Raw genomic sequence first — 15,229 nt, forward strand, 5'->3', positions numbered from 1 at the left:
GGGATGGGAACCAGAGTGCCAGAGCAGCTAGAAACATAGAAAACCTACAGCACAATACAGGCCCTTTGGCCCACAATGCTGTGCCAAACATGTACTTACTTTAGAAATTACCTAGGGTTACCCACAGCCCTCTATTTTTCTAAGCTCCATGTACCTATCGAGAAGCCTCTTAAAAGACCCTATCGTTTCTGCCTTCACCACTGTCACCAGCAGCCCATTCCATTCACTTACCACTCTCTGCATAAAAAACTTACCCCTGACATCTCCTCTGTACCTACGTCCAAGCACCTTAAAACTGTGCCCTCTTGTGTTAGCCATTTCAGTCCTGGATAAAAGCTTCTGACTATCCACATGATCAATGCCTCTCATCATCTAATATACCTCAATCAGGTCACCTCTCATCCTCCGTTGCTCCAAGGAGAAAAGGCCGCCAGTTCACTCTACCTGTTTTCATAAGGCATGTTCCCCAATCCAGGCAACATCCTTGTAAATCTCCTCTGCACCCTTTCCATAGTTTCCACATCCTTCCTGTAGTGAGGTGACCAGTACTGAGCACAGTACTCCAAGTGGGATCTGATCAAGGTCCTATATAGCTGTAACATTACCTCTCAGCTCTTGAACTCAATCCCACGGTTGATGAAGGCCAATACACCATATGACTTCTCAGCCCAGTTTTACATCCTATCGATGTTCTGCTGTAATCTCTGACAGCTCTCCACACTATCCACAACACCTCCAACCTTTGTGTCATCAGCAAATTCACTAACCCGTCCCTCCACTTCCTCATCCAGGTCATTTATAAAATTCACAAAGAGAAGGGGTCCCAGAACAGATCTGAAATCCATATACACTACATCTATTGCTCTACCTTCATCAATGTGTTTAGTCACATCCTCAAAAAATTCAGTCAGGCTAGTAAGGCATGACCTGCCTTTGACAAAGCCATCTAAACAGCTCACTCTAGGGAGATGCCAATTAATATTGGGGAAATTAAAATCTCCCAGCATGACAACCCTGTTATTATTGCATCTTTCCAGAATCTGTCTCCCTACCTGCTCCTCGATGTCCCCGTTACTATTGGGTGGTCTATAACAAACACCCAGTAGAGTTACTGACTCCTTCCTGTTCCTAACTTCCACCCACAGAGAATCAGTAGACAATCCCTCCATGACTTCCTCCTTTTCTGCAGCCATGACTCTCTCTCTGATCAACAGTGCCACGCCCCCACCTCTTTTGCCTCCCTCCATGTCCTTTCAGAAACATCTAAAGCCTGGCACACTAAGTAGCCATCCCTGCCCGAGCCATCCAAGTCTCTGTAATAGCCACAACATCATAGCTCCAAGTGCTGAGCTCATCTGTTCTGTTCACAATGTTTCTTGCATTAAACCATCATCTGAGCGTATCCCTTCTCTGTCACCTGCCTATCTTCACACTCCCTACAAGCTTTCTCTATTTGTGAGCCAACCACTCCTTCCTCCGTCGCTTTAGTTCAGTTCCCATCCTCCAGCAATTCCAGTTTAAACTCTCCCCAATAGCCTTAGCAAACCTCTCTGCCAGGGTATTGATTCCCCTCAGATTCAAGTGCAACCTGTCCTTTTTGTGCATGTCACTCCTGCCCCAAAGGAGGTCCCAATGATCCAGAAATTTGAATCCCTGCCTCCTGCTACAATCCCTCAGCCACGCATTTATCCTCCACCTCACTCTATTCCTATACTCACTGTCGCGTGGCACAGACAGTAATCCTGAGAATACTGCTTTTGAGGTCCTGCTTCTCAACTTCGTGGTCGTGGTGGGAGATTTTAATTTCCCAAATATCGATTGGCATGTCCCTAGAGCGAGTGGCTTAGACGGGGTGGAGTTTGTTAGGTGTGTTCAAGAAGTTTTCTTGACACAGTATGTTGATAAGCCTACAAGAGGAGAGGCTATACTTATCGGGAAATGAACCTGGTCAGGTGTCAGATCTCAGTGGGAGAACATTTTGGAGTTAGTGATCACAATTCTATCTCCTTTACCACAGCATTGGAAAGGGATTGGAACAGACAAGTTAGGAAAGCACTTAATTGGAGTAAGGGGCTATCAGGCAGGAGCTTGAAAGCATAAATTGGGAACAGATGTTCTCAGGGAAATGTACAGAAGAAATATGGCAAATGTTCAGGGGATATTTGAGTGGAGTTCTGCATATGTACGTTCCAATGAGACAGGGAAAGGATGGTAGGGTGCAGGAACAGTGGTGTACAAAAGCTGTTGAAAACCTAGTGAAGAAGAAAAGAAGAGCTTACGAAAGGTTCAAAAAGCTAGGTAATGATAGAGATCAAGATGATTATAAGGCTAGCAGGAAAGAGCTTAAGAAAGAAATTAGGAGAGCCAGAAGGGGCCATGAGAAAGTCTTGGTGGACAGGATTAAGGAAAACCCCAAGGCATTCTACAAGTATGTGAACAGCAAGAGGATAAGATGTGAGAAAATAGAACCAATCAAGTGTGACAGTGGAAAAGTGTGTATAGAACCAGAGGAGATAGAAGAGGTAATTAACAAATACTTTGCTTCAGTATTCACTACAGAAAAGGATCTTGGTGATTGTAAGGATGACTTGCAGTGGACTGAAAAGCTTGAACATGTAGTGTACGGAGCCTTTCTTTTTTTGTATGTTAAATTTAAAATGGCTTCTTTGTTATGTTATACTGGGGAGTGCTTCTTTGTTATAGAATAGTACAGCACAGAACAGGCCCTTCGGCCCACAATGTTGTGCCGACCCTCAAATCCTGCCTCCCATATAAGCCCCACCTTAAATTCCTCCATATACTTGTCTGGTAGTCTCTTAAACTTCACTAGTGTGTCTGCCTCCACCACTGACTCAGGCAGTGCATTCCACGCACCAACCACTCTCTGAGTAAAAAACCTTCCTCTAATATCCCCCTTGAACTTCCCACCCCTTACCTTAAAGTCATGTCCTCTTGTATCGAGTAGTGGTGCCCTGGGGAAGAGGCGCTGGCTATCCACTCTATCTATTCCTCTTATTAACTTGTACACCCCTATCATGTCTCCTCTCATCCTCCTTCTCTCCAAAGAGTAAAGCCCTAGCTCCCTTAATCTCTGATCATAATGCATACTTTCTAAACCAGGCAGCATCCTGGTAAATCTCCTCTGTACCCTTTCCAATGTTTCCACATCCTTCCTATAGTGAGGTGACCAGAACTGGACACAGTACTCCAAGTGTGGCCTATCCAGAGTTTTACAGAGCTGCATCATTACATCGCGACTCTTAAACTCTATCCCTCGACTTATGAAAGCTAACACCCCATAAGCTTTCTTAACTACCCTATCCACCTGTGAGGCAACTTTCAGGGATCTGTGGACGTGTACCCGGAGATCCCTCTGCTCCTCCACACTACCAAGTATCCTGTTGTTTACTTTGTACTCTGCCTTGGAGATTGTCTGTCCAAAGTGTACCACCTCACACTTCTCCGGGTTGAACTTTATCTGCCACTTCTCAGCCCACTTCTACATCCTATCAATGTCTCTCTGCAATCTTTGACAATCCTCTACACTATCTACAACACCACCAACCTTTATGTCATCTGCAAACTTGCCAACCCACCCTTCTACCCCCACATCCAGGTCGTTAATAAAAATCACGAAAAGTAGAGATCCCAGAACAGATCCTTGTGGGACACCACCAGTCACAATCCTCCATTTTGAATGTACTCCCTCCACCACCACCTTCTGCCTTCTGCAGGCAAGCCAATTCTGAATCCATCTGGCCAAACTTCCTTGGATCCCATGCCTTCTAACTTTCTGAATAAGCCGACCCTGTGGAACCTTGTCAAATGCCTTACTAAGATCCATATAGATCACATCCACTGCACTACCATCATCTATATGCCTGGTCATCTCTTCAAAGAACTCTATCAGGCTTGTTAGACACGATCTGCCCTTCACAACGACATGTCCCTGATCAGACCATGATTCTCTAAATGCCCAGAGGTCCTATCTCTAAGAATCTTTTCCAACAGCTGGAATGCTGAGAAAGTCTCTAGCTAGACAGTTACTTGGGTTAATACGGACAGCAGGGTGCTATTAGCCAATGGGTATTCATGTTATTGTTTTTTCGGGTGATAATGCTATCTCATATTGACTGTGGACGGGATTTTGGTGGGGAGTCGGAGGAGAGACGGGGAGGACGGTGGACGTGCGGAGAGGCTCCGGTCGATCACTTTGGGTGGTCCCGAGCCGTGAGTCGACAGGATTCATGTGGTCATCCGGAATCGATTGAGCTCCAACAGTTGCGCACGAAGAACTTGGACTTCGATAAGTCTTGGCGCCTTTTTGTTCATTACTTCCTTTTCTGTATTGAATTTATATTAATATCATAGAATTAGTAATATCTATAAAGTGTGCTTGGTAAAACGTACTGCGTGTGCTGGCTGATGATTGATGTTTGGGATTGATTCGGGCAGCAACCGACTCCGTGGGAAGTGTTGAGGCAGGTGCTGGGTGGGATTTCCCCTAGACATATACGAGCCAATATAACTGAGCGTTACATAGATATTAAGAAAGAGGATGTGCAGGAGCTTTTGGAAAGCATCAAGTTGAATAAGTCACCACGACTGGACAAGATGTACCCCAGGCTACTGTGGGATGTGAGAGAGCAGATTGCTGAGCCTCTGGCAATGATCTTTGCATCATCAATAGGGACGGAAGAGGTTCTGGAGGATTGGACAGTTGCAGATGTTGTTCCATTATTCAAGAAAGGGGGTAGAGATAGCCCAGGAAATTATAAACCAGTGAGTCTTACTTCAGTGGTTGGTAAGTTGATGGAGAAGATCCTGAGAGGCAGGATTTATGAACATTTGGAGAGGCATAATATGATTAGGAATAGTCAGCATGGCTTTGTCAAAGGCAGGTCGTGCCTTATGAGCCTGATTGAATTTTTTGAGGATGTGACTAAACACATTGATGAAGGTAGAGCAGTAGATGTAGTGTATATGGATTTCAGCAAGGTATTTGACAAGGCTTATTGAGAAAGTAAGGAGGCATGGGATCCAAGGGGACGTTGCTTTGAGGATCCAGAACTGGCTTGCCCAGAGAAGGCAAAGAGTGGTTATAGACAGGTCATATTCTGCACGGAGGTCAGTCACCAGTGGTATGCCTCAGGGATCTGTTCTGGGACCCTTACCCTTCATGATTTTTATAAATGACCTGGATGAAGAAGTGGAGGGATGGGTTAGTACATTTGCTGATGACACAAAAGTTGGGGGTGTTGTGGATAGTGTGGATACTGTCAGAGGTTACAGCGGGACATTGATAGGATGCAAAACTGGGCTGAGAAGTGGCAGATGGAGTTGAGGTTCATTTTGGGAGGTCAAATATGAAGACAGAATATAATATTAATGGTAAGACTCTTGGCAGTGTGGAGGATCAGAGGGATCTTGGGGTCCGAGTCCATAGGACACTCAAAGCTGCTGCGCAGATTGACTCTATGGTTAAGAAAGCATACGGCCTTCATCAATTGTGGGATTGAGTTTAGGAGCCGAGAGGTAATGTTGCAGCTGAATAGGATCCTGGTCAGACCCCACTTGGAGTACTGTGCTCAGTTCTGGTTGCTTCACTATGTGGAAATCATAGAAAGGGTGCAGAGGAGATTTACAAGGATGTTACCTAGATTGGGGAGCATGCCTTATGAGAATAGGTTAAGTAAACTCAGCCTTTTTTCCTTGGAGTGACGGAGGATGAGAGGTGACCTGATAGAGGTGTATAAAATGATGAGAGTCATTGATCGTGTGGATAGTCAGAGACTTTTCCCAGGGTTGAAATGGCTAACACAAGAGGGCACTGTTTTAAAGGTGCTTGGAAGCAGTACAGAGGAGATGTCAGGGGTAAGTTTTTTTACTCAGAGAGGTGAGTGCGTGGAATGGGATACTGGCGACGATGGTGGAGGTGGATACGATAGTTTTTTAAGAGACTATTGGACAGGTACATGGAGCTCAGAAAAATAGAGATCTATGGGTAACCCTAGATAATTTCTCAGGTAAGACATGTTCGGCACATCTTTGTGGGCCGAAGGGCCTGTATTGTGGTGTAGGTTTTCTGTGTTTCCTTCCTAACTCCCTGTAGTCTGTTTTCAGCGGACAGCCAGGAAAGACTGGCACTGGGGGTGTCGGGATTGGCAGTCCAGGCACCAGCTCAGAAGAGCACCCACCTTTTGAATCCGCTAGTTTACATGGAGAAACATACCCTCGGGGTCCTCCAAGAGGGAGGGAGAATGGTGGACCCAATCGGGCGGATACAGTTCATTACAGGGAATGACTACAACCAAGATCTAGGATGAGAGGCTCTGAGTGTCCAGTGTGTTGGTGTGGGAGAGCGTTTTCCAGCATTAAAGGTTTATGAGTCCACCAAGCAAAGTTGAAGTGCTATTCCATCCCAGTGGATAAAGATGAGATGACTTCACCAAGCACAGATGATGTGGTCTTTTCAACCACTGATTCACAAGCCACAGCGATTCGCTCTGGAGAGAGTCATCATACTCCAGGTCAGATGAGAGATAACCCAGGTCAGATTTCAGACCACAGTACCCAGGTAGATCCTTCGATGATGGCAGTGGTGAGGAGGTAGAGAAGAAGAGGAAGGTCAAGTGGCCAGCAATGGTAGATGAGAAGGCTTGGCGTGTATTTGATGAGGATATCAGTATGATGTTGGAGAACACTCATAGGGGAACATCAAAGAGAAAGTTGGAAGTGATGGGTGCTATGATTTATGATGCTGGAAAGTACAGATTTGGTTTGGTTGAGTTGAAGAAAGCAAAGTCTACACAGCAACCAAGCAGGCGCCAGAAGGAGATTAGTAAGTTGAGGAAAGAGCTTAGATCATTGAGACAGAGGTGGAAGGTAGCAGGTGAGGGTGACAAGCCAGGGCTTGCTGATCTCCGAGAGAATTTTTGAATAAAGTTAGCATCACTCCGTCGTGCAGAGTCACAATGTAAAAAGAGAAAGAAGAGAGAGAAGACAAGAAAGTCATTCTTTGAGAATCCTCACGAGTTCAGAAAGAAACTGTTTGAACGAAGTAAGAGTGGACAGCTTAACGTCTCTCAACAAGAACTTGAGGATCACCTGGCAAGCACTTACTCTAACGAACAGCGGGAGGCTCCTTTGCTTGACATTTCAGGGCTTGTGAAGCCAACCAAGCCAGGAGTGAAGTTCGATCTGTCAGAACCCAAATTGGCAGAAGTTGAACGGTTCATCAGAAAGGCAAGGTCAGGCTCAGTGCCAGGACCTAATGGAGTGCCGTATAAGGTGTTCAAGAAGGGTGAAGAGCTGAGGAAATACTTGTGGAGATTGTTAAAGGTGGCGTGGAGACAAGGTGGTGTTCCTTTGTCATGGAGTGAGGCTGAAGGAGTATACATCCCGAAGGAAGAGAATTCTACTACATTGAATCAGTTCCGACCAATTTCACTCCTGAATGTAGAGGTGAAGATTATGTTTGGCATTCTGGCAGAAAGAATATCTTCATTCGTGATAGAGAATGGATTGGTAAATACATCTGTGCAGAAGGCAGGAATACCAGGCTTCCCGGGATGCCTTGAACATTCTAGTATGATACGGTATACCATCCAGGAGTCGAAAAGGTTCAGAAGAAATCTGGCTGTAGTTTGGCTTGATCTTGCAAATGCATATGGTTCTGTTCCCCATGTCCTGATTGAGTTTGCGATGGAAATCCTATGGATTCCTGCTAAGGTGAGGAACTTCTTTATGCAGTATTATGACAATTTCTGGATGAGGTTTTCCACTCAGTAGTTTACAACTAGGTGGCAGAGCTTAGATGTTGGAATCCCAATGGGATGTGCGATTTCACCCATCCTTTTTGTGTTAGCTATGGAGGTCATTGTGAGGGCTGCAGAATCAGTGGGACCAGGTGTCGCACTTGATGGTGGAGGGGAGTTACCACCAATACGAGCGTTCATGGACGATCTCACTCTTTTGGGTCCCAGCAGGGAGGCAGTGGAAAATGTACTACCTAGACTCAAGGAGCTAATGGATTGGGGAAGAATGAAGTTCAAGACCAAGAAGTCAAGGAGCCTTGTTCTTAGGAGAGGAAAGCTAGTTGACTTTCATTTCACCCTTTGTGGAGAGGATATTCCATCCATTCAGGACCAACCAGTTAAGAGCCTTGGGCGATGGTACACAGAGGAGCTGAGAGACAGCAAGAGGGTTCAACAGACAGGAGAACAGATCAGCAGAGGTCTGATGTCTGTTGACAAGTGTGGCTTGCCTGGCAAGTTGAAGTTGTGGTGCTTGCAGTACGGACTGATGCCACGGATAATGTGGGCACTAACTGTCTATGAAGTGACAACGTCCCATGTTGAGGCAATAGAACAGAAGATCAACAAATATGTGAAGAAGTGGCTTGGAGTACCAAGCAACCTCGCCAATGTTACAATCCACAGTAGCCAGACAAAGCTTACCATCCCAGTGCAACCCTGAAAGTTGCCTCACAGGTAGATAGGGTATTTAAGAAAGCTTATGGAGTATTAGCTTTCATAAGTCGAGGGATAGAGTTTAAGAGTCACGGGGTAATGATGCAGCTCTATAAAACTCTGGTTAGGCCACACTTGGAGTACTGTGTCCAGTTCTGGTCGCCTCACTATAGGAAGGATGTGGAAACATTGGAAAGGGTACAGAGGAGATTTACCAGGATGCTGCCTGGTTTAGAGAGTATGCATTATGACCAGGGAGCTAGGGCTTTACTCTCTGGAAAGAAGGAGAATGAGAGGAGAAATGACATTAAGAGGAATAGATAGAGTGCACCTCTTCCCCAGGGCACTACTGCTCAATACAAGAGGACATGGCTTTAAGCTAAGGTGTGGGAAGTTCAAGGGGGATATTAGAGGAAGGCTCTTTTACTCAGAGAGTGGTTAATGTGTGGAATGCACTGCCTGAGTCAGTGGTGGAGGCAGATACACCAGTGAAATTTAAGAGACTACTGGACAGGTATATGGAGGAATTTAAGGTGGGAGGTTATATGGGAGGCAGGGTTTAAGGGTCGGCACAACATTAAACTTCTAACCTTTCACCCTTAACCCATGATCTCTGGTTGTATCCCACCCAACCTGAGCTTAAACAGCTTGTTTGCATTTACTCTATCTATGCCCCCATAATTTTGTATACCTGAAAGTTTCAAAGTACATTTATCATCAAAGTATGTATAAATTATCCAGCCTTGAGATTTGTCTGCTTACTGACGGCCCCAAAACAAGAAACTTGAAAGAGCCTATTTTAGAAGTGATACCAACACACAATGTGCTGAGAGAAAAAAAAACAAATTATGCAAACAATAAAGCAAGTATCAGCATTTAGAACAAAATTTAGTCCGAAGCCCATGCAGTGGCAGCAGGCCTATAATCTCAGTTAATCACACAGCAGGGCAAATCGACACAGACACTAAGCCCAGAGCAGCCGCAGCAGGCCAATATTCTTAGTTAATCACACAGCAGGGCAAATCGACACAGACACTAAGCCCAGAGCAGCCGCAGCAGGCCAATATTCTCAGTTAATCACACAGCAGGGCAAATCGACACAGACACTAAGCCCGGAGCAGCCAGAGTGTGGCACGGCCTCAACCTCAGTGCTGAGGATGGCAGAGTAAAGCATTGTGGAGCAGAGCCAGCCCCGACCCTTGCCTCCGGTCCTGACATCCTGCCTTTTCAGTCTATGTGGCGCGGTGTTCACATTATCCAAGTACAGTACTGGGTTGTCCCCAGCCACCGTGATATTCTCTGCACTGGCTCATACTCAATGTTTCCAAATTTTCCAGCCCTTAGATGGATCGAACCTCGCTTCTGGTTTAGGTGGATGGACTCCAAAACAACTCTGCTCCAACATTTTTGTGCTCCACACTGCAATTCTGTCTTTGGCTCTGATTTTGTCTTAACATGCCTCAGCCTTGCTCGTTCCAGTCACTTGATCATGCTACAACCACGCTCCGACTCCAACTCGCATCTGTATGCCTCAACCCTTGGATCAACCTGGTCTTCACCTGCCTCCTCATTGTTTGCAGCAATCATTTATCACATCAAATGTGTTATTAATAGAGTATTTGGTCACGTTTCTTGTTTTGAAAACCACCAGCCCTATCAAATCTACTCTCTGTTGTACATTCCAAAGAATAGAGTCCTAACCTATTCAATCCTTCCATATAACTCAGATCCTCCAGACCTGGCAATATCCTCATAAATTTTCTCTGTACTCTTTTAACATTATTTATATCTTTCCTGCAGGAAGGTGACCAAAACTGCACACAATACTCCAAATTAGGCCTCACCAGTGTCTTATACAACTTCAACATTACATCCCATCTCCTGTACTCAGTACCTTGATTTATGAAGGCCAATGTGTCAACAGCTTTCTTTACAACCCTATCAACCTGTGAGGCTACTTTCAATGAATTACTGACCTGTATTCCCGGATCTTTCATTCTACTACACTCCTCAGTGCCCTACCATTCACCATGTAAGACCTACCCTGGTTGGTTCTACCAAAGTGCAACACCTCGCACTTGTCTGCATTAATTTTATCTGCCATTTTTCAGCCCTTTTTCCAACTGCTGCAAGTCTTGATAGTCTTCCTCACTGCCCATTACACCACCAATCTTGGTGTCATCCACAAACATGCTCATCCAGTTAACTACATTATCATCCAAATCATTGATATAGATGACAAAGAACAACTGACCCAACAATGACCCACCAGCACTCTACTAGTCAGGTCTCCAATCAGAGAGACAACTGTCTACCACTCTCTAGTTTCTCTCACAAAGCCAATGTCTAATCCAATTTACTAGCTCATCCTAAACACTGAGCCACTGAGCTTTCATGACCACACCTCCCATGTGGGACCTTGTCAAATAACTCGCTGAAGTCCTTGTAGACAATGTCCACTGCCTTGCCTTCATCACTTTCCTGGTAACTTCCTCGAAAAGCACTCTAAGATTGGTTAGACACAACCCACCACACACAAAACCATGTTGACTATCCTTAATCAATCCATGTCTATCCAAATATTCATATATCTGGTCCCCTTAGAATACTTTCCAATAACTTTCCCACTACTGATGTCAGGCTCACCGGCCTGTAATTTCCTGGTTTATTTTCAGAGCCTTTCTTAAACAGCAGAACAACATTAGCTATCCTTCAATCCTCTGACACATCACTTGTTACAAAGGATAAATTAAATATCTCTCCTAGGCCCTAACAATTTCTGTATTAGTCTCCTGCATGGTCCAAGGGAACACCTTGTCAGGCCCCAGGGATTTATCCCCCTTAATTTGCCTCAACAGCGAACACTTCCTCCTTTGTAATCTGTATGGGGTCTATGAAGTTAAAGACTTATTGCCTTTTCTATAGACTCTCTGTTCATCTCTTGAGTAAATACAGAAGCACAAAATGCATTTTAGATCTTCCCCCATTTCTTCTGACTCCACACATGGATTACCATTCTGATCTTCCAAAGGACCAATTTTGTCCCTTGCAATCCTTTTGCTCTTAGGATTTTCCTTCACCTTGTCTGTGAAGGCAACCTCCTGCCTTCTTTTAGCCCTCCTGATTTCTTTCTTTGAGTGTTCTCTTGCATTTCTCATACTTCATTTGTACCTACCTGTCTATACCTGCTATGCACATTTTTCTCTTAACCAGAGCCTCAATATCGCTTGAAAATCAAGGTCCCCTATAACTGTTATCTTTATCTTTTCTTCTGACAAGCACATGCAAACTTTGTACACTCAAAATTTCACTTTTTAAGGTCTCCCACTGACCAAGTACTCCTTTGCAGGGGGGCAGCCTGTCCCAATCCACCTTGCCAGATCCTTTCTGATACCACCAAAACTGGCCTTTCTCCAGATTAGAATCTCAACCTGCAGATCAGACCTATCTTCTTGCATATTTACTTTGAAACTAATGGCATTGTGGTCACTAAATGCAAAGTGTTGACCTATACAAACTCTGTCACCCTTCCAGTCTCATTCCCTAATAGCAGATCAACTATCACACACTCTCTCATTGGGACTTCTCTGATTAAAAAAAACTTTCTTGACAAACAGTTCCCCTACACAAATTTCTGTCACCTGCCCTGTCTCATTCCGTAATAGCAGATCAAGTATCGCACACTCTGTCATTGGGACTTCCTGAACACATTTGACAAACTCTATTCCATCTAGTCCTTTTATAGTATGGGATCCCCAGTCAATACATGGTAAGTTAAAATTACCTGCTATAGCAATCTTGTGTTTCTTGCAACAGCCTGTTGCTTTTGAGAACACTCCCAAACTCACTTCCTGTTTCGGACCTCCGCCATGCTGACTTAGTTGACAATCCATTAATAATGTCTTTACTTTCTGCAGTTTTGTCACTATCCCTGATTAGCAATGTCAGTCCTCTACCTCTTTTACCTCCTTCCCTGTCCCTTTTGAAACATCTAAACCCCAGAGCATATTGCCCTTGTGATAAGCTAAGTCTCTGTGGTGGCCACAGCACTGTAATTTCATGTACTGACCCATGCTCCAAGTTCATCACGCTTATTCCTAATATTTATTGCATTCTTGCACACTTGAACCTACCCCACTGCCAGACTAGTTTAAACTCCCCCAAACAGCTCTAGCAAATCTGCCTGTAAGGATATTGAATCTCCCAAAGTTCAGACGTAACCTGTCTGTTTGTACGGGACATACCTTCCCCAGAGAGATACCAATGATCCACAAATCTGAAACTCTGCCTCATGCACCATTTCCTTAGCCACATGTTCATCTGCCAAATCATCCCATTCCTACCCTCACTGGTACATGGCACAGAGAGCACCTCAAAAGATAACTATTTTGAGGTCCTGTTCTTCAGCTTTCTACTCAACTCCCTATATTCTTTCTCCAGGACTTCATCCCCTTTCCTACCTTTGTTATTGGTAGCAATATGTACTGTGACTTTGGGCTGCTCACCCTTCCCTTTAGAATGCTGTGGGCGTACCTGACCCTGGCACTTGGGAGATAACAAACTATCTGGTGTCAGTTTCTTGTCCACAGAATCTCTGGGCTGCTCCCCTCATTACTGACCCTGTTACCACTGCACTCCTCTCCTCCCCTTTCCTTTCTGAGTCACAGAGCCAAACTCGGTTCTTTGCAGCTTTCCCCTGGTAGGTTGTCCCCCAACAATATCCAAAGCAATATATTGAGAGGAATGGCCATGGTGATACTCTGCACTGTCTGCTTACTCCCTTTCCTGACAGTCACCCAGCTACCCACCTCCTGCAACTTAGGGGTGACTACCTTTCTGCAGACTTTTTCTATCTCCTTCTCATTCTCTCATAGGTCACTCAGCTGCAGCTGCAGTTGCGTAGAATGGTGTGTAAGGAGCTATAGCAGGGAGACAAGTAACACTGGACCTATTCACATTGCACTAATAGACCAAGAAAGAAACCCTTCTTAAACAGGATAAAATCTGCAGGTGCTGGAAATCCAAGCAACACACACAAAATGCTGGAGGTACTCAACAGGCCAGGCAGCATCTATGGAAAAGAGTAACCAGTTGACATTTCGGGCTGAGACCCTTCGTCAGGTCTTTTTATAGAACTTCTTTTTATTGGCCCGTGCTGAGTGCCTAATCACCTCAACGAGCCGCACTTGCTTTTCTAAATCTTGCTCCCGTGATATGCTCAGCAATGGCTGCTTGCAATTTCAGGCCAGTTGCATTTTCAAATCTTGCTCCCATAATGCGCATGCTAATGGCCTCTCACAATCTCAGATGTACAGAATATCCCAAATGGCCCACTTGCTCTTTCAAATCTCACTCCCACAATCAGCTCTTCGCAATTTCAAGTGTGCAGAATGTATCATCTTTGGCTAGCTGTCTCCCAACTTCCATCTTGCAGGATGTATCCATGCCTGTGTGCATGTCTGTGGTTGCTGGTTTTAGGGTTAGGATGTATGCATATGTGTCTGTGGTTGCTGTTTTCAGGATTAGGATGCATGGACATGTGTCTCTGCTTGTAGTATTAGGATGCATGCATGTGTGTCTAAGGTTGTAGGGTTAGGATGCATGCACGTGTGTCTATATAAAAATTGTTGCCTCCTTGATGTCCCAGGATGTGACACACAAGATCGTCTATCTAATGTGGAATGACTGGAACAGTAGTGTCCGCCAAGCAGCCGCACAATCATTAGGAGCCTGGGGGCTGGGGAAGAAAGTCCACGATGAGCTCAGGTAGGACGGATTATTAGGATCTTATAGTTGTGAGGATTCTCTTCACTCTTCAAATGATTCAATTTAATATCAGAGAAAGTATACAGTATACAACCTGAAATTCTTACTCTCTGCAGACATCCACGAAACAAGAAAAAAAAAACCCCAAAGAATGAATGTCAGAACCTCAGGGCCCCTCCCCCCTCTCCCATGCACAAGCTGCAGAAAAGCATTGCCCCTCCCCCCACCATAGCAAAAGCCCCAAAGAGACCTTAATCTAGAGTCGATTAAAAACTATAGTCCTTGTGGTATCTCAGACATGCTCTTTCACTAGCCAGAGAGAAAGAGAGATCACTCCTGCAACAAGAGCGGGATACCACGGCTCACTGTTTTGATGTTCCAGTCTCCCAACTCAAGGACAGACAGGCCCTCACCCACTATGAAAGAGAGAAAGTACAGGGGCCTTCTTCCAACAGCAGCATACATCTCATGCTGTCTCAATGTTTCAGTGTCCCGTTGGTGACACCAGCGAGGAACTGGGTAGTCTCTGGGGCTGTCCCCTTGAACTATCAAAAAGCCAGGCTGCATGCCGGATCTGAGACCCACTGCTTGTGGAGAATCATAGTTTGACCTCTCAGACTCCAACAGGACCCCAGCCATCTTGAAAAGATAAGAAGTATAAGCTGTTTTGTTGATGAACTGGAAAAACTCACCTGGGTCTACAGAAACCTGACGCTATCTTTTCCAGCTCCTCCCACCAACTCATGGTGGTGAGCTCATTGCATCTGTCCAAAGTGGTGTGCATCCTCCAATGTGTATCTCTGCTCTGCAACTTCATAGCTAATTATGTTTTGATTCATATTTTTCTCCCGGATCCTTAGTCTCGATACCAGGTCAGAATATCAAAATTTATTCTTAAGAAACATGTTGAATAAAAGACCAAGATCCCTCTCCATTAGTGCTCCCATAAACCAATCAGCCAGATCCCCTTGGCATTCCTGGCACTTTATCAG

General features: G+C 44.9%; 1 protein-coding gene across 13 annotated transcripts in view; it reads left to right on the plus strand.

The window, feature by feature from the left end:
- heatr4 (HEAT repeat containing 4) overlaps window positions 1-15,229 on the plus strand; it is a 215,762-nt gene that overhangs the window by 90,021 nt on the left and 110,512 nt on the right. For all 13 annotated transcript variants that reach the window (XR_011886603.1, XM_072263529.1, XM_072263497.1 and 10 more), the window contains one exon: window positions 14,119-14,237. Coding sequence is in view for 12 of the 13 variants with exons in the window: in XM_072263529.1 (XP_072119630.1) it covers window positions 14,119-14,237 (119 nt within the window). In the remaining variant the exon portion in view is untranslated. The remainder of the gene's footprint in view (window positions 1-14,118; window positions 14,238-15,229) is intronic.

This window comes from Mobula birostris, chromosome 1 (assembly GCF_030028105.1).
Source record: "Mobula birostris isolate sMobBir1 chromosome 1, sMobBir1.hap1, whole genome shotgun sequence".
Classification (NCBI taxonomy): domain Eukaryota; kingdom Metazoa; phylum Chordata; class Chondrichthyes; order Myliobatiformes; family Myliobatidae; genus Mobula; species Mobula birostris.